The sequence below is a fragment of the Eublepharis macularius genome, chromosome 15, assembly GCF_028583425.1.
Source record: "Eublepharis macularius isolate TG4126 chromosome 15, MPM_Emac_v1.0, whole genome shotgun sequence".
In the NCBI taxonomy this organism is placed as follows: Eukaryota; Metazoa; Chordata; class Lepidosauria; order Squamata; family Eublepharidae; genus Eublepharis; species Eublepharis macularius.
Window position 1 is genome coordinate 32,040,918 of NC_072804.1, and position 19,913 is coordinate 32,060,830.

A 19,913-nucleotide genomic window follows, 5' to 3' on the forward strand; every position below is an offset into this window, starting at 1 on the left:
TCTTGTAAGGAGTTAAAAGCATACCACTGCTTTCTTCACGAAACACAGAGAAAAAGGCTGTGTGTCATCTGGGGAAATGTGGAATTTAGTTCTGGGCGCAGCATTCAGCAGGCTGAGAGGGTCCCCTTGTTTCAAAAGACAAGCAGCTAGTCCTTGCGATTTCCAAGCTCAGGCTCAAAAGTGTGAGACAAAATTCTAAGGTGCTATTGCTCCACGTCGCTTTTCTTCCCTTTTCGAGAATAGCTGGAGCAGGTAAATGGTGCCCAAGGAAGTCTGTAATTTGCATAATGTGCATGCAGAATTCAGCCTGACTCGCTAGCTTAATTAGCTATGTAAAGTGTTCCAGGAGTGTCTGGAATAAACAGTATTGTCCACCTGCCAGTGGTGATGGAGTGGCCAACTGTCCTGGCGTTTCAGATTGAGGGCCAACCCAGGCGTGCGTTAGACATTCCGCTTTGGAAATCACAGCCGTTTTTCAAAGTTAATTCACAAGCATGGGAGTTAGGGGGCTGGTACTGCAGAGGGGGCTTAATCCTCACACACAATTTCCCCAACCCACTACACAAGTTTCCCAGCAGGGAAGATAGTGGTGGCTCCCTGGATCCCTTTAAATTGGGGGGGGGAAGGTCCAGGAGAGGGCAGCCCTGATCTTGCTGTGCATTTAAGAAATTTAAATTGCCGGGAGTTCTGGCCATGGATCTCCCACCACACATCTGGTTTAGCCTACAGGGGATGATCTTCTGTTGATTGCTTCTTTTTTTAAAGTATGAAAACCTGTGTTAATTTTAAATGTTAATACTACTTAGAATTGACATAGGGTTGTTGGACAGCTTCACATACATCATTTGATTATAGAATTGATTGTAAAACAGCATTACTCTCATATTGCAGATGGGGGTAGTAAGGCAGTGGGGAGGGGTCGCCAAAAGGAGAGTTGAACTCAGGACTCTACACAGCTTACAGCTCAGCCGTTCTCTAGCAGCTCTTGAGCCTTGCTATCGGGTCTTGGATTCAAGAGCTGAGGCTGAGCAGGGCTGGAAACATCTATTTGTAACCTTCCCCTAGGGAACCCTTTTACTTGTGTGGCTTCTTCCTCTTTTGGTTTAAAGCATAGCAGTTGTTGCTGCCCAAAGGCTCCCTGTTACCAGTGCAGTCACATGTGGTCTCTACTCCAATTAATATGTCAAATGCCTTTGATTCGTTTTCGGCTTGTTTTTTAATTAAACCTTCCAAGTCTGAAAGCTTCTATTGGTGGATGCCATTGATTCATCCTGTGAATAATCCTTTTGCTCGCTGCCTTCCCGTAATAGATCCTCAGGATACAGGCCATCATTTGAGGAGGGGAGGCTAGAAGAACATACGTTTGAACTCATAACTTCCAACTTTAAGTCATGAAAACTTAAGTCAACAGTAGTGGGTAATGTTTAAAAATAGCTGGGATAAAATGAGCATTCAAATTTCTGCAAAGGAAATGCATTTGCATATGTCATGTTAAGATGCATTAAAGCTGAGTACGGCATGTTTATCACTTTACATTTACAACCTAGACCAGCCTGTCCAGGTGCATCAGCATACCAAAGGTGCTGAGCTATCCCTAAAACCGAGTGAGGGCATATTTTGACAGTGAGTTCGTTCCAAGTCATGAGCTTGACTCCAAAGGTGCCCTTCTGTCTGTACAAGCCATCCTGCTTCACAGTCACCCTCTGCGAATGGAAATTCTTTTCCCTGAGCCGAAGAGCAGCACCTGCGGATGCAATCTCATGGGTTTAAACCCAGTTCTATGAAGCAATGGATTTAATAAATATAACTGGAACATGTAAACAGTTCTTGGGCTGCATCCTGCAGATCCATTAGTGGTAGCATTTTCCCCTGTGAAGGAGGCTTCCTTCTGACCTGAGAAGCTCTCTTTGTACAGGGGGAAAACTACTGTTTGTGGAACGGATCCAGGCCTTCATGAAATGGGGTGGTTCTCGATGCCTGTCTTCCCAGTCAGTGGTAAACAAGAAAACATTATTTCCCAAAGTTGGTGAGACATGATTCAAGAATTTCACATACCAAGCAAGCTTTTACTTCAGCATGAACTAAGGGCCTGCACTGTCTTAGTCTTTGTTAACAGAATTAGCTTCTCAGGAAGTAGCAAATGCTTGTAATTCCAGAATGGGTCTTTTCATTTTAAAGCAAACAAACAAACAAAAACCCTCCTGCATTGGTATTTGAGAATTTCCTCAGCCAGCTGGCTTGAGTTAAGCTACATGAATACCCTTATTGGATAACTACCTAATGGTACATTAGCGCCAAACCAAATGCTTTAAAATGTCACTTTCCATTTTCAAGATGGCTACATTTGTTTTAATGGCTAACAGTGGCCTGGCTTACTGTGAGGGCAGTGTTCCAAAACGGGGTCTCATGCTGTAGGGGAATGGGGTGGCATAGTCCTAAGGTGGTGCTAGACTGTACCAAGGCAGAGAATTGCATTTTTGAATGATCTTGTGGGTCTGTATGTGTGTTCTCACACACCATGCGAGTGAAAAGGGAGTCTAGAACTTTCTCCCACATGAGTTAAGTTTTTTTTTTTACTTGCCGAACTTTTTGAACACCTCTATCTTTCTCTGTATCCCACACTTGTCATCTGAACTGTCCATTTTCCCACCTCAAAACTACCATTTCATTTGGCTCCCTTTACTGAATCAGGGGAAAGGTGAAGGGGGAACAGTTCCACAGTTTTATATATTTGGCTGCCTGGTGTGTAGCTCAACATCTATCAACATTCATTTAATATTTTTTTTTAAAAAAAAAATCAAAGTTCATTCCTGCTTCTTAATGTGGTTGGGCCTAGTTTGAAAAGAAGAGGGCAGTGGTTGATCCATTTTCAAAAGGGTAGTGGGGGGAAGTTACTGGCAGGAGCATATTCACACTGTTCCTATTTTGTTTTATTTGTGTAAGGGCTTTCCATGCTTGGAAATTACTGTTTTTCCGTCTCATTTCTGTGCAACTCTTCTCCATGGAGCTCAGGTCTGTGCAAATGGTTCTCCTTTTTGCTATTTTATCCTCACAACAGTAACCCCGTGAGATAGGCTAGGCTGAGAGTGACCAGCCCAACAAGTTCACTTGTTCAATTATTTGGGCTTATGTTTCCATTCATCTCTTTCCTGGATCTCACTTTATAAGCGAGCCTTGGTCAGTTTTAGGACAAATAAAGAGAACCTATTCAGAAGTTCTCTTTTTCCCTCACATTCCTCTGCCTTACAGATATTTAAAGCAAAAGCTATTCCTCAGCTATTGTATGGTGCCCCAATTTGGACTCAAGTTATCAATTCTTTTATTGAGTGGATTCAATCTACCTTTCTACGTGGCCTCTTTAGAGCACCTAGATGTGTAACCTCATTCGTCTTGCAACTAAAAGTGGGTATGAAGCAAATTTCAACCACAGCCTGGACCGTAGCAATTAAGTTTAGGTTGTTTCTTATTCTATCTGACTCCCTTCCAACAGTGATGAGGTGGATTTAGTCTGGCTCTTACTCCAGTTCATGGAGCCAGAGGATAGACAAGAAAATTGCTGAGCTGCGTCTTTCTATGACTGACTTACCAGTGTTGGGGTTAAACAAAGCCTGTGTAGTAGTAACAGAAAAGCTTGAAAACAGACTGGCAAACGTTAGTACTAGGTGACTTTGCTTACCTACTTACCTAGGCTTTGTGCCTTTTTAGGTTAAAGGTTTATTATAAGCATATCTTACAGTTCCTGCCTATTGTAGGCTGTTCTCCTTAGCCCGTTTTAATGTGTTTCCCTTAGTTCAGCTAATGGAAAGATTCGGGGGAACTCACATGACCAGAAGCTGTGTCTATGTAGTGTTCAGGTTGTGGAATCTTACATGCTTTTTGTTTTCCTGTAACCTGCTTGCTGAACAAAGACTGAATATGTTATTTTTGCTTATGGCTACCCCTCCAGCTGCAGTGGTTGACTTATGGCAACCCCTGGCGGGGTTTTCATGGCAAGAGACTAAGAGCCAAACTACAAGTGACGCCTGACACAGGTTGGACATTTGTCAGCTTCCCTCAGGTTTTGATGGGAAATGTAGGCAGCTTGGCGGAATGTTGGACAGGTGACAGTTGAAAAGTCCATTGGACAGCAGTCGGAGAGCCAAGCTGCAAGGCCAGGATGCCTACATTTCCCATCAAAACTTGAGGGAAGCTGACAAGTGTCCAATCTGTGTCAGGCGTCACTTGTAACTTGGCTCTCACAGAGGTGGTTTCATCTGCTAAATCTCCTGTCAAGGCCTGACATGGGGACAACATACTCTGGCTAAATATATCTCATAAGCCCTAAAACATGATCAAGTCATGAAACCTCTCTGTGGACTTCAATTGAATTCTTATAATAGGCATAATTGAAATCACAACTATTGCGATACTCACTAGTAGAGATGGGCACAAAACAAACTATGGAACAAAATTCCATACGGAACAGCCGGTTCGTAGTCAAAGAACCATGCGTTCCGTGGGACCGTGTTTTTTGGAACCAAACACTTATTACTGTTCCGTTGCGGTTTGGACACTTTTGACATCAAAGACTCCCTCGCCCAGGCAACGGTGGCAGTCTTTAGTTTGCCCCCAATCTGAGGCCTCCAGTCTTGATTGGCAGTTGTCCCTGCCAACTGGAGAGCTCCCACTCTGGCCTATCTAGCCAGGAAAGGGGGGGAGGGTTAGAATCTCCAAGGCAACTGAGGAGATGGGCCTTCAGCAGCCATGGTAACACCAATCTCTTCCAAAACCATGTTAGGCAGGTTTTTCTGCCAACCAGCGTGCTCCTGTGTTGTTCAATCTCTTGGTTTTTCCATAAATAGGGGAAGCCGTGTGATTCCTGGTTTCAGTTTCTCTAGAGTGGGAGAGGGAGGTGAGCTTGGTGGCAGGCTGTGGTGTTGAGATTGGGATTGGAACTTGGATCTTTGGCCTGCACTTCTGGCTGCTGGAAAAGGGGCTGAACCCCCTCTTTTCTTTTCTCTTGCTTTCTTGTTTTTCTTACTGACTGGGGACTGGGGAGGTGTTTGAGAAAAGGGTGCTTTTTTCTCTGAGCATGAAGGGGGCCATCCTGCCCCCCCACCCCCGAACCTCAAACCGGTTCAGAAAGTGGGTGAGTCTGTTAAGTTCGTGTTCCGTGGAAATTAACGAACCACGAACCGAGCGGTTCAGGTTTTTTTCATTCCGTGCCCATCTCTACTCACTAGTTCTAATTTATGCTGTACAAATACTTGAACCTGAATTGTATTTATATGCACATGTTTTTATTGGCCCTAGCCTAAGCAAGTCCAACAAGCCACTGCACTTTATAGACTATTTTACTGTGAATAAACTCTGTTAAGCCAAAGGTCACCCAACTGAGCTTTTGTGCTTGAGTGAGGATTTGAATCTGGGTCTCTTTTCACTGTTGGTCAAACACAAAAATCTGTACCACACTGGCTCATTTCTTCATGTCCAGTTACTGTTAAAAGAGCAAAAGATTTTAAAAACCAACAACACTAGCATCTTTATCCTCACTCAAGCCTTTGAAATAACTTAGAACATTCCGTATAAATGCTAGCTGTGTTGCTTTAACAGCCCTGGCCTCCAAAGCAGTTTGGGAACTGTGGTTTGGTCAGAGTGCTGAGAGGTCTCCCTTTAGAAATCCCTAGCTTCCCATTCACAGAACTACGTTTCCTGTCATTCCTGGTGGTGAGGGAGCAATTTCTGCAGAGAAGGGAATTGGAGCAGTGCGAATAGTCAGCTGGTACATGGCAAAAGGCCTCCTCCTGTGTGACTGCTAAAGACCCAGCATGCTCATTCCCCTTTGCAGGTGGTCCCCAAATGGAAAGTTGGGTCTGCTTTCCTCTGTGCAAAACTAGCATTGGATTCTGCCCCCTTCCCCACCCCCATTGTAATCCCTTAATCGGGCGCAGGAAGGCAGACGGCGTCTGTTCCAGACAGGTGAGGTTACATAGAGGAGAAGCAGGTAAATAGCCAAGCTAATTGCTAAATAAGTGGCAGAGGGAGCAGCTGAGATTAGAACAGAGGGCACCCACACGCACACACATTCAGTTCTGGCCCTGGGAAGCGGCTGCAGAGTTGCATCAGAGGGGATGTCCCCCTCGAGATGAAACCAGTGTTTCCGCAGCCCTTCTGGAGTCCAGAGTAAACGATGGTGTGGCTCAGGCACCTCAGCAAGCCACAGGCTGCAGTCAAGCCAGGAACTGAGTTGGCGTGGAAACAAGTTGCCCTGTATTATTTAGTGCATTCTTAATACTGCCTTTCCTCCAGTGAGTCAAAGGCAGCATACCTTTGTCCTTCCAGCAATCCTCAGAGGTAGAGTAGGTAGCAAGAATGAGCAGCCCAAGGAAACTTGGTGGCCAAGTGGGAAGGATTTGAACCCAGATCTCCCCTACTGACATATCTGAGTTTAAACTACTTTAATGATAACTGCTCATGCAGCCTATTCGGCTCTGAGCAGTGCCACACTAGAATTAGAATTAAAAGGAAACGTTTTTAATATATAATCTGTATAGCATTAAAAATTTAATAAGTTTTTTCCTTAACTGACATATCTAATGAAACAGGTATACCCAGTATAGCAAAGGGAAAGAGTGGGGGAGGGGAGGGTTTTGTTTTTGTTCTGTGTGTACCATATAGAACGCAGCAAAGAAACAGAACAGCAGGGGCTGGGGGAGAGAGATGAGATTGTTCCTTCTTCACTACCTCTCCCCAAACGAGGCCTAACTTTGGAGCAGGAGATGTAGCTAGCAATGATTCTTGTAGATGTGTCTTGCAATGGGTATGCCATTTATGGGGTAGAACACAGAGGGGGGGGTCTGCTGACTGTTGGGCAGAAAAGGCCCCCTGCTCCCAAAGTGGTCACCCCTCTGGCCCCCTGCTCCCAAAGTGGTCACCCCTCTGGCTGAAATCTTTCCCTAGTACGTAGTACATTCTTATTTGTTAAAGTAATAGGAATGAACAGTCCTTTCCTCTGCTTCTCCTTCTCCATGCCAACCGGGCTGTTCAGGGAAGAGGGTAGAACTGGGGAAGCCCACCTAGGAAAGAAAGAGGCGAGCAAACAGGCACCCTTGTAACCACGGCTTCAAATACATTGGACTCTAAACCAGCCCTCTACTCAGTAAAATTTGGAGTCTCTATCCAACTAAAGTGGCTCTTCAGCTGGTGGAGGAGCATCAAAGTCAGGAGAGGGTCCTCAGGCTGAAAGAAAGCGCCAGACTTTGCTATGCAGAAGGGCAGGATCCCAGGCTGTTTTCTCCCTCTTTGGCATTCTACGGTTCCCTCTTCTGGAGAAGAACTACATGCCAACTATAAGATGGTCTGCTCCAGGCAGCAGATGGAAGCACTCCATGACGGGTAAGTCCTTGTTACCCTCAGGTGGTTGATAAGAAAAAGTCAGAAATGCATGGAACCAAACTGGCTTTCCCCACTTTATTTCCACATATTGATCCTGCAGTGACAACTTCAGACTACACAGATCAGTTCCCGGGGAAGAAATGGCAGCTTGGGAGGTGAACTCTAGTATGCCATAGAGTCCAGAAGAAATTCAAGGCTTACACTGACATCACATCCCCGCTGCGCACCCTCCCCTCCCCTGGGTATCACTTCTCAAATCTCCAGTAATTTCCCAAGCTGGAGTTGGCAACTCTGTTCAACAGATATTTTGATATCTCTTCCAACTCTAAAGTCACCTGTTCTCCAAACACAATCAGATGCATTCATGTCTCTTTGTTTTCTGATGGTCTCTTTCCTGCATGCGCTAAAAATAGGCTCAGGGGGAGGTGGGAGGGATAGACTTACTTACTTGTAGACATCAGGAGTATGCTTTCTGAGAGATTTCTGAGGGCCAGATTTCACTGCAGATGGAGTCCATGATTGGGTTAGCTAAAAAAAAAATGCTAGAAATATCTGTTGTTGTTTTTTAATTGGGATGAGACAAAAAAGCTTTCTCGGCATTTCCCTGATAGAAATCCCCTCCCCAAGATACTATTAGCCCTGGTGTGTGTATAGGGGGGTGAGTATGTTCAAGGTGTCTGGTAGGTTTTTTTCTTCCCTCCTGGATCTAATAGCAGTAGGAGCGGGTGGTTTCTCTGTCTGGAGATGGCATGGGCTGAGGGGGGAGTTAAGTTTCCCCACCTTAGCACCAATTCCTGATCTAAATTCCAATTCCAAAAGCACCAATTCCCCTAACCCTCAACTGTGTTTTAAAGGTACAGGACACATGAGGAGTTCTGCTCATGGACTTCCCAGTGTAAAATGTAGGTTGGCCCAGTGTCTAACTAGGGTTGCCAGCCTCCAGGTGGTGGCTGGAGATCTGGAATTACAACTGATCTCCAGGTAACAGAGATCAGTTCCCCTGGAGAATATGGCTGCCTTAGAGAGTGGAGTCTATGGTATTATACCTCGATGAGGCCACATTCCTCCCCAAACCCCGCTTTTCTAGGCTCCACCCCCAAATCTCCAGGAATTTCCCAACTGGGACCTGGCAACCCTATGTCCAACAGATGTCGGCCAGAAGAGCCCATCCTTGTTGAATCCCTGTGGGCACTTTTTGGAATTTCGAAAGTAGTTTACTGAGTCTAACTAGAAAATGGCCACTGGGGGTGGGGCTGGCCAACCACTCTAAATGGCTGCCAGAGGGGACTAGCATCAATCACGCAATGTTGGGAGGTTCCAGGCAAAGTTTCCTCCTCTGATGGTGGCAGCAGTTTCCCGTTGGGTGTTCCCTGCAGACGCAAAGGTGAGGCCTCCTTGGCTTTTCTGAAACACTTCCTGTTCCAATGATGTGGAGAAAATCTGGGATTGCTTTGTTGTCTTGGCAGTAAAGAAAGAAGAATCCGAGGAAAACATCCGTGGGCACTGTGTTGGGGATTACTGATGTAGGCTGAATTCACAAGTCCTGTTCAAGAAAACACTATAAAAATGAAATCTCAAAAAGGAATACTTTCCCCCCCTCTGCCTCTAAAATTTTCCTTACGGAACTCGACTCTCGAAAGCTTATACCCTGGAAATCTTGCTGGTCTTTAAGGCGCTACTGGATTGAAATCAAAATTGTCCTGTGTATTGTAATGTTTCTGTTCCGGGTTGAACCTCACAAAATGGGGAGTATTCCATTGTCAGTATCACAAACACGGGTTGTGGGGGTTGTTTGCAAATAAAAAGAGGTTTTATTAAGATAATGACTGACATCTGGGTGGGAGTGGCACTGTACATCTATTGCAGCTTTTAATGTGAAACAACAGCGCATACAAAAGGGGGGGGACCCCAAACTGGGCTAAATGTCTCTAGTTCTTAGCATCACAGGCTATTATTGTCCATGCTGCCAGGCTGTATATTCAAAACTTTATTCCATAAAATTCCAAGGACTGATATATATATATATATATTTTAAAGGAAGAATTCCCAACTTAATTGAATATAAATAACGCGCACTGGACATTTTAAAACTTTTTTGATTTAATTACACATAAATAAATATATACAGATTTCAAAACAGTTCGAGTTTGGCCTCCTTCAAGTTCTGCTCCTTGTGCTTTAATCATTTATTAATTTATTATTCTTTATTCCTTATTTAATATTATTACTAATGTTTTGAAAACCTGGGAGGTAAGGCGGTGAATTGTAAAATCTCAGTTATCTTGGTGTCTTGGCCAGAGAATATAATGGAGGGCTTGCAAGTTTTCCTTGCGGGAAACACTACCAAAATTTAGGTATCTGTCCCCCACTTAAAACCTAGAGAAAATCCACAGTGACTTCCAAAATCTGTAAACAAAGTCCCAGAGCCACTCAAGAGCAGCACCGCTGGCAAGGTTACTCTTTCCTTGGTCGAAGAACACAACAGCATATCACTCCCTCTCTATGACCCCTCCAGATCTGTTCAATGAGACAGCTCAAAATCCATGGACTCTTGGTTGCTCTTGATTCCACCAAGACCTCTTTGTTTTGGTATGGTTTGGCCGGGCCTTCAGAAACACCTCCATAGTTTTGTGATTATGGGTTTTGAAAAGAAAAATATGAAAAAAGGAGTAATTGCACATGTTGAGCTGGCTTTCAGTATCCACATACACAAATCAAAATTGTCAACAGAAACTCATCAACGCGTCTAGATTGGCTTCCGTTGTAGTGAAGTCCTCTTGGATGTTTTTCTTCAGTCTTTATTTTGTGTTTACTTGATTTTTGAGAGATATCTGTCACAGTTTGAGGAACCATGGCAGGAGGGTGGTTCTTAATTAGCTCCCCCCCCCCAACATTGATAAGAACAAGCCTCCTATTTCATGATCCGGGGAGCGGAAGGGCCCTCTTACCGGAGCAGGCTGAAAAACTCTGGAGGCTATTTCCGATGTTTCACTTCTTTTTCTGAGTTTTTGGAGTCACCGACTGAGTGGCCATTCCCTGTGCTGTTCATGAACATTTTATCCAGCCCTTTGAGCGACTCTACCAAGTAGTTCTGGAATGCCGTCAGAGCGGCACAGATGGCTGGCCCCCCAAAACCATGAGTTATTAAGCTGAAGTGGGTCAAGCAACTTTGAACACCAGGATCCAAGATGAGCGATGGGCGGCTGTTTCCAAGCGGAGAGCGATCCTGAGCCATCAGATCAGCAAATTCTTTGCAGATTTGCCTGGAACAAGAAAGGGGGAGAGAAGTGGCATTCAGAAAGAAAAGAGATGACACTGTATTGTCGAAGGCTTTCACGGCCGGAGAACAATGGTGGTTGTGGGTTTTCCGGGCTGTATTGCCGTGGTCTTGGCATTGTAGTTCCTGACGTTTCGCCAGCAGCTGTGGCTGGCATCTTCAGAGGTGTAGCACCAAAAGACAGAGATCTCTCAGTGAGAGTAAACGTCAGGAACTACAATGCCAAGACCACGGCAATACAGCCCGGAAAACCCACAACAACCAGAGATGACACTATTTATATATTTTAACCCCGCACACTCAGTGGCATTATGGATTTACCATTTATTGTCATTTTCCTCACAGTTGGGGAAAAGCTGGATTTATAATTATTTTAAATAAATGTATTAGAACAATATAAAATTGTAATAAATAGCCAACCCATGAGATCCAGCAGTTAGAAATTCTTAAAATTGTTTTTAAATACCCCATCCTCTAATGTAATCCAAAAGCAAATCCACAAGGAGGGAGGGGATGATTTAAAAAATCTGTTAAAAGAGCAGTATTTATTGATTTAGATATCTACATCTACTCAATGGGGACTTAAAGTAGTTTACAATATTGTTCTGTGCTCCATTTTATCCTAATAACATTCCTGCATGGTGGGTTGGGTTGAAATAGAGTGCTGATTTAAGGTCACCCAGCAAGCTTCCATTGTAAAGTGGGTCTCTCAGATCCTCATCCAATACTCTAACAACAACAACAAAAATCATACTAAGGAACAGCCTCAGACACATATTAAAAAGGAAGGGCACAAAATTAAGAAAAGGGCCTGGGAAAAAGCAAGGTATTTGCTAAGTCCCTGAAATTCAATAAGCAACAGTGAAACCTTTATGGGTAAAAAATTTCACAGGTGAGGTGCTACCACAAAGAAGGTCCTGTCTCATGATCACCCACCTCACTTCAGCAAGTGGAGCATACATCACAAGGCCTCTGCAGCTGATCTTAGTGACTAGGTAGGTTTGTATAGGGAAGTTGGCTTTTTTCACACCCTGGTTCCCTGTCAATTAGGGTTTTATTGGTATCCACCAGGACTTTGAATTGGACTGAGATGCAAATTAACAGCTAATTTTTTTTCAGTAAACCACTGAGATTTGCAGAAAGAACAAACATTTAAAAAGAAAAAAGAGCAACATACTCAACTTTACCAAAGATAGCCAATTTCTCTGTTCTTAGGGCCATTTCATTTTCTTGTCAGTGGAATGAGGGTAGAGCTTGGGATCATTTCTTGCAGACAAATTTACAGATGTTGCTTTCTGGCTATGCCCAACATGTACAGTGTAGCACCAGGAGGAAACAAAGCCTCCAAAAAAGAGGCGCTCTCCCAGACCCCCTGCTGAAGGTTCACCAGAGAAGAAGGGGACGCTTCCTTCTTCCATGAGTGGAACAGGAATACAGGATCCAAGCTTTGGTACATGAATTTATATTAAATTGGAAACAAATGTTGAGGGAAATCATCAAGCAAATTCTACTCACCTTCTCCCAACATCCCTTGTTGTGGATTTGGCGGAGTTTCTTACATGTAAATTCATCAGTAAGACTTCAGATTTTCACACGTACAAAGATTAAATGTGATTTCTGAAATTTTGCCTGATTGTGCGACATTTCATTTTTACTTTCCTTCGCTAGAGACCCCCAAAGGACAAGCAGCTGCATGATTGACCCCCAGACTTACTTAGTTGCTAGTAGCATGTTCTTCCGGGCATGAAGTTCACCAGGATCTGCGTGCTGGCGGCAGAGGTATTCTGCTGCGGCCTTAGCTGGGAACTCTGTTTCACATACATATCCAAAATCTCGAGCAAGGTGAACAGCTTCTCCTGTGAGAATAGGGGGGGGGGAATAACTGATGATGAATGGAATCTCTGGTCTGCTCTGATCCTAGTCCGGTGGTACGCATAATTGACTGGGGGGAAATCAGGCTGTCGACTGATTAACAATCATCTGTCTTTCAGCTAGTAACAAATACAATAAATTTGCATTTTACCAAAATTCCAAATGAAGGCGATTTGGCAAAATACTGAAAGAAACAGGAGATAAATCACCATATAGTAAAGCAGAACTGCAGCTTATTGTGGGAAGGGAAGGCTCTCTTTAGTAATTCTTCGTTCTCTGTGATTATAATATAAAAGTCAACTGTCTGATGTGTTTTGCTGCTTTTTTCCCAAGTTTTCTTTATGCCAAAATACTTCAGGCCAGCACGAATGACTTCAAGCAGCATCCCGGCACAGACACAGGTGGCCTCTTTTTGTGAGGCTGCATCCACACGGGGAGGACTCTCTGTTTCCCTGTCACGGCTGCAGTGAACGCAAAGGCATTCACATGGGCAGCAGAGCAGTCACGTGGGAAATTTCTGTGCACTTTCCTCCGTACGCTACATTTTTACCCCACTCCATCACTTAAAGGTTTGGGGGATGCTTTTTTTAAAAAAAATGTTCATTGCTAAATTGCTCTAATATGGTAACTCTCTATGGCTATGATGGACTAAATGCTCTGAATCCCCAGCTTTCATTTTTTAAAAAAAAACAGGAAAACTCACTATGGAGATATAAAAGGAAAGGTCTACCTTTGCAGTGAAAAGGGCTAGTTACTTACCTTTTTTAAAAATGAAGGCTGGGAATTCAGAGGAATGAATAGATCATGTCAATAGACTGTTATAACATTATTACAGTTAACATTTTTTTTAAAAAGCCTGAAAAAGGTCTCCAGTGGAAAATGGTGCTGGGGGTGGGGGGGATGAACCTTTAAAAATGTGCACCTCCTATCCAGATGGCTTGTTAATGCACTTGGGGCTGTGTTCTTTCCAGAAATATTTTATAAAACCTGTCCGAGAAGGAACGTACTGAGGATGGGGAAAGCCTGCAAATTAGAGGACTGTGTTTTGCAGACCTCCTAAAAAACCCTGCTGCTGTTTAGAAGCCAAGGTGGACAAAAACCTCTGTATGGATGCCGCCGGAGATTCTTACACCATATATCAAGCACTCTTGCACTGGGACAGTGGAGCATAAAACTGGGCTGATATGCTCCTTTCATTAGATGTTTTCAAACTCTGGCCTGTGCAATCATGAGAGCTAGAAACATGTCCCATTTTTTAAAACACACGCACATTAACAGCCTTATTTTTGTCAAGCACAATTTCAGATTCCTTTCAGAAGTACTGAAGACCAGCAGAAGGAGGGCAAGAAGTGACATCGGCAACTAGGTTAATATACTTTGGATGGATGGCCTCATCCAGCCAGCAGCAGGGGGGCCTGAGATGAATTAGCTCGCTCTCTGTCTAAGCAGGGTTTCGGGGGCCGGCCATGATCAATGGCCATCAGTTCTGATTACTTCCGCAGGGATGCCTGAAGATGGATCAATTTCACTGATGAGAGGGCCTTCCCTGGGAATGATGGATGCCCTGCCTGAGTGCTCTTGCCCTGAGGATGTCTCCAATCTCTGCACAGAGACAATACAGAAAGGGACAGATCTCCCTCTTAATCTTCTCTGGGTCCCGAAAAAGGGATCACCCAAGTGCCCTCCTACCCCATTTGCAAAAAAAGTCACAGGGCATCCACAAACTCCCTTCCAGATAGAAACCTGGAGTGAGTTCCACATGTTCTTCATGGGGCAGGGGGACCAGCACCTCCTCGCCATTGTATTCTGCACAATTTGAAGGATTGCTGGGCTGAAGAATAAGAATTACTCTCTGGGGAGCCCAAGCCCAGTGTTTCTACATCAGTCATTATTCTGGGCATGATTCCTTACTAGAAAGTGGCAAGTTAAAAAAAAACCATAGGCCAGTTATTTTTTGCAGAGACATAACAGGGACCCTCTGAGAGCATGTAGTTAGTTCTTCTGCATCTTTACCTGCGTGCAATTTAGGATCTAAGGATGCAGTAGGAGCATTTGCTCCTAGTGGAGCCTGACTGGAAGGAGGCCAGTCCAAAGCACTGACTCTTGTAGAGACACAAGGGGCACCCTCTTCTGTGGACAGGTTACACTAGCAGGCATCTCCATTCAGAAAAGACCTAGGGCAGTGACTCTCAGACTTGATAGAGCGGGATCCCGCCCCCCCGGCTTTAAAAGTGTTGTTTTCAGGACCCACTTCGAAGGAACTCCACGCTACTTTCTCCCTCCTGCATATCCCACTTATGTCAGTTAACAGTGAGTGGGTTTATTAGGGAGGGGCCATGGCTCAGTGGTAGAACTGTATGCTTGGCATACAGAAGATGTTATTCTCAATCCTTGACATTTCTAGTGCCAAAAGAATTCTGCCTAAGCCCCTGGAGAGCTGCTTCCAGTCAGAGCAGACAATTCTGACTGTGATGGCTTCAAGGGTCTGACTCTGTAGAAGGGTGCTTCATGTGTCCATGTGTGTATCTGATGAAGGGAGTTCTGACTCTCAAAAGCTCACATCCTGGAAATCTAGTTGGTCTTTAAGTTGCTACTGCACCCGAATCTTGCTTTTCTACTGCAGACCAACACGGCTACCCAGTTGAAACTATCTGCTTGCATGTGTGCATCTGTTTATTACTCAAAGCAGGACAATGCAAAGCTGAATGTGTGATAAAAGTCCTTGTGTCTGAAACAATGTCAGGTTACTGCAGGCAATATGACTTTGCTGGGTTTAGTATAATTCACACATGTACAGCATCATTTGTTGTTGCCTCAACAGTTCCATGAAGGACTCATTCCTCCATCTTACTAATCTGGTACCATCCGTCCAGATCTATGTTGGGGGAGAACCCATGAGCCTTGTGGAAAGGGAAGAAAGGTGCACAGAATCAACTGAACCACAGGCTGAGCACATGGGCCCACAGGTTCATTTATGAAAAGAGGGGTGTTAGAGTTAGACTGGCCTGCAGAATCCAAGAGGTATAGATGTTGAGTGGAATGCACTCTGCATGTGCTCAGGAGCAGTCACATCATTGTGATTCACTGCATTGAAAACGGGTACATGCAAAAGGAGGAGTTGACCCAAACTAACGCACTTCAGAACTTGAGGCTGACTCTGTTCCTGCCCTTGTAATTTACTGTGACACGCACCCCAACTCTAAACAGTAGCCAGTGACAGCTCCCAGCTGTCTGGACAAAGTCAAAAGTGTGTGTGCAGGCACTTTCTCAGAGTCCTCCTTTCCTTTTCTTCTCATGGAAATCAACTATTCACAGGAGCTTGGCCCAAATGCCTTCGGGAACAACCGCTGCCTCGCAAACCTGCTCGTTTCATTTGCTGCCAACAAAGGAGACAGAGTTCCTCTCTCTCCCCCTCTCGGGCAGCTGCTTTTCCGTCACAATAGATTTCCAACATCATGCATTCGAGAACTCCCTTCTATGTCTTCTCACATCAAAGACACCGAATGAAAACCTTCTCTGTTTGCATTAAGATTGAGAATAGCAATGGGCGGAAACCCTCTCTGGTCTGATTCGGACGTCCAATAATTCATCGCTATCCCTCCTCCAAGGTTAATGACATGTGAGTTTGGCCTCAAGGATCCTTTGCCAGCTCAGGGAAAGAACTGGCATAGAGGCCTAGGTCTTGCAGGTGGAAATTTTCATGAACACACATACACCTTATGCTCATCTAGTTACATGCAAAGAGCCCTGCTGGGTCAGACCAGCGGTCAACCTCGCCCTTTATCCTGTTTCATACATCGGCCAGCCAGTTGCCCTGGAGGGCTTAACAAACAGGGCATAGAGGCTACGGCCTTCCTGTGATGTTGCCTCCCAGCACTGGTATTTAGATTTTGCTGCCTCTGGACATGGAGGTTCTCATTAGTCATCATGGCTAGCAGGGAATGATGGGCCTCTCCATGATTCTGTCTCAGCCCCTTTTAAAATCATCCATACCTGTAGCCTTCACTACATCCATTATTCGTTGAGTGAAGAAGTACTTCTTTTTGCCTAGCCTCACTACTTTGCCCATCAACTTCACTGGCTGCCCCCGAATGAAACTTCTCTCTAGGCACTTTCTCCATCCTATGCATAATTTTACAAACTTCTATCTTGTCCTATTTCTAAATTGAAAATACCCAGATTTTTCAACCATTTAATCATTTGGCTTGCCTTCTTCTGTACCTTCTACAGCTCTGCAATGTCCTTTTTTGAGATGCCACGTCCAGAACAATACATGGTATCTCACATAGTAATGTAACATTCTTGCTTTCCAGTATTGCCAGATGCGATTTTTTCTCCTATTTTCATTAGCAGAAATGCCAGACTGAGGGCAGGAAGCAATGCCCTCGCTCTCCTTGGCCTTTTAGCTTTGTCCTGTCACTGTATTTCACTGGTTACATGTCAGTGTCATGAAGCTAAATCAAAGGTAGCACAAATGCACCTGACTGGACAGGAAAGCAGAATATCCGTCATGGGTGGTATATATTTTGCCCCCCCAGTTACAAAAAAGAGACACCCCCCTACTTACAGGGGGAAGATGGGGCAGTAAACTTGAAGGGGCATTCGTGCTTTGCCCAGTCCCTCTTCACTACACCCCCTCTGCTCTTATAAGGACTGTGAACAATTGGACACTGTCACAAAGAGAGTTCCACTTACTCTGGCAGGGACACAGGCTACTTCAGGCTTCCAGGTCCAAGAGTTCCCTCCAAACACTTTGTTGTGGGAGTGCCAAGAAATAAAGGCCTTCAAGCTTGCAACCCTCCTCATCCTCAAAAGTTTTCCAAGGATGGCTCTGGTACACCAGCACCCCCCCCCCAAGGAAATACACATGAAGCTTCCTTCTACAGCATCAGTCTTGTCACCTCTGATGGTAGCAGCTCTTCAGGGTCTTAGGTTGAGATCTTTCACATCATTTACTGCCTGATCCTTTTAACTGGAAATGCCAGAGATTGATTCTGGGACCTTCTGCATGCCAAGCAAAAGCTCTGCCATTGAGCCACAGCCCTATCTTATACCAAGTCAGACTATTGGTCTGTCAGGGGCATCTTGTCTACTTGGACTGGCGGCAACTCTTAAAGACCTTTCACATCCCCTCCTATTCCATTTTTTTAAAAAATGAGCAATTAAAAAAAATTGGATCTCTCAGTGCCACAGATATGTGACACGGATCAGAGCAAATTTGACCAAGATCATAGTTCTTTTGTCTTTCTGTAAAGGGAAGGGCTTTTTTTCAGCTGGAACGCGGTGGAACGGAGTTCCGGGTCCTCTTGAAAATGGTCACATGGCTGGTGGCCCCACCCCCTGATCTCCAGACCTAAACTACCCTCTATCTGGAGATCAGGGGGCGGGGCCACCAGCCATGTGACCACTTTCTCCGAGGGCAACCCACTGAGTTCCACCACCTCTTTCCCAGAAAAAAAGCCCTGGTAAAGGGTAAATATGCCTCAAGACTGCACAGACCAGGGAGAAAGGATTTCATCAAAATGAGTCTCCCTGTCTTGTTAGCAGAGTCCTCTCTCTCCCCCACACCTTAAAATGATAAGACAAATATAGGCTCATTGGTTTCATTTCATGAAAGACAACAGAGGCAGAAGGGTTAAAATCTCATCTCCCCTTCCTGCATGGCCCTAATCTGAATTGCAGGCTCATGCACAATTTACCTCTTACAGACCACCATCTTCCTCCCACCTCTTTGTGCCTTACAAGAGAGATGAGATGCAACACTCTTTGTTTCCAGTTGGACAGTGAAGACTTTCAAGGCTAAATCCCTCCAACAGATCATCTGTGATGTCAGTTTGTTGAAGGAAGACCTACCTTCCACCAGGGACGTTAACAAGGTAACATTCGCCGCTTTGCGTCTCCCTGCGGGTAAGTTTAAACCAATCTTCTCCAATCTTTCCCTTAAACATCTCCCTCCGTTTTTCGATTTTGCCCTGAAAGAGGAAAGCAGGGAGATGCAGCCACTCCAGCAGACGGAAAAGGAAACAAAAAGAAGAAGAGAACAAAGTAACCCATCCAGTTATGTTGGTTTGTTCTTCAGTGGACATATTTGTAAGACCATTTGGAGTTAATGTGGTGGTTTTGAGGCGCCGTGACCAGCTCTGGGGCACTCTCTTTTATTACTGAAAGTTTATTGGCTCTTTTAATAAATCAAAACAACCTTTCCCTTACATAACACCCCCCCTTCTTCTATTCTCCTACCAGACCACAAATGTCACAAACACAGCTCACCTATCATTTGAAAAGACTGTCCAAGAAGACAGCAGGTTGCAAACTTGGGATATGGTAGAGATATGCTGGAATACAAGGGTTTGAATCAGCAACCTCATTACCTTATCCTGTGGCGCCTATTCTCTTCTCTATAGTTATTTTGTGGTGGTTGTTTTTTTACTTCATTTATACCCCTCATTCATTCACCCTTCTCAATGAGGGACCCAAAGTTGCTTACATCTTTCTCCCCTCCTCCATTTTACTGTCACAAAAACCTCATGAGGTAAATTGAGCTGAGAGTGTGTGACTGGCCCCAAGGTCACACAGCGAGCTTCCGTGGCAGAGCAGGGATTCAAACCAGGGTGTCCCAGATCTCAGTATGACACTCTGACCACTACAGTGCCCTGGCAGAGAAGGACTGAGGAAACGCAGATTCAAATCCTTACTCAGCCAAACTGCTCGGTGGGCGACTTTGAGCTAGCTGCACTCTTTCGCCTGGTGGAGGTGGTGAGGGCCGTGCATGTGACCCTGAGCAACTTGGAAGGTGGGATAGAAATGAGATGGACAGTGGACCTTGTGAGCCAGTGCCCTGGCTATGCATATTGTGAGCTTCTGAACATCAACACAGTGATGATGCTGTACTGGACAGCAACTGTCATAAATCAATATCCCAACAGCATCAACTTTGAACATATGAAGTGCCCTTCTACTGGGTCAGACTATCGGCCTATCGAGTGAGTCTTGTCTCCTCTGATTGGCAGCGGCTCCACAGGCTCTCAGGCGGAGGTCTTTCCCATCACCTGCTACCAGATTCTTTTAACAGGAGACGCTGGGGATTGCACATGGGACCTTCGACATGCCAAGTAGATACTCCATTACTGAACCACTTCTCTTTGTTCAACTTAACAAGAATACATGAAGCTGCCTTGTACTGAATCAGACCATCAATCCATCAAGGACAGTATTGCCTACTCAGACTGGGTCTCAAACTGACATTTTGCACATCACTTCCTGCCTGATCTGGGATTGAACCCGGGACCTTCTGTAAACTGTACCAAAACTGTACCACTCAGCCACAGCCTCTCCCTGTTAGCTGTGAGTATAATGGTATGATGCATTTCCAAAACTCTTCAGCTACCAT

General features: G+C 44.8%; 1 protein-coding gene across 1 annotated transcript in view; it reads right to left on the minus strand.

Annotated features, from left to right (window-relative positions):
• Positions 1-9,415: 9,415 nt before the first annotated feature.
• Positions 9,416-19,913, minus strand: part of TFAP2E (transcription factor AP-2 epsilon) — a 75,611-nt gene continuing 65,113 nt past the window's right edge. The window contains exons 5-7 of the mRNA XM_054999438.1: positions 18,377-18,495; positions 12,366-12,507; positions 9,416-10,637 (exon numbers count right to left, since the gene is read on the minus strand). Coding sequence (XP_054855413.1) covers positions 10,349-10,637; positions 12,366-12,507; positions 18,377-18,495 — 550 coding nt within the window. The 3' untranslated portion in view covers positions 9,416-10,348. The remainder of the gene's footprint in view (positions 10,638-12,365; positions 12,508-18,376; positions 18,496-19,913) is intronic.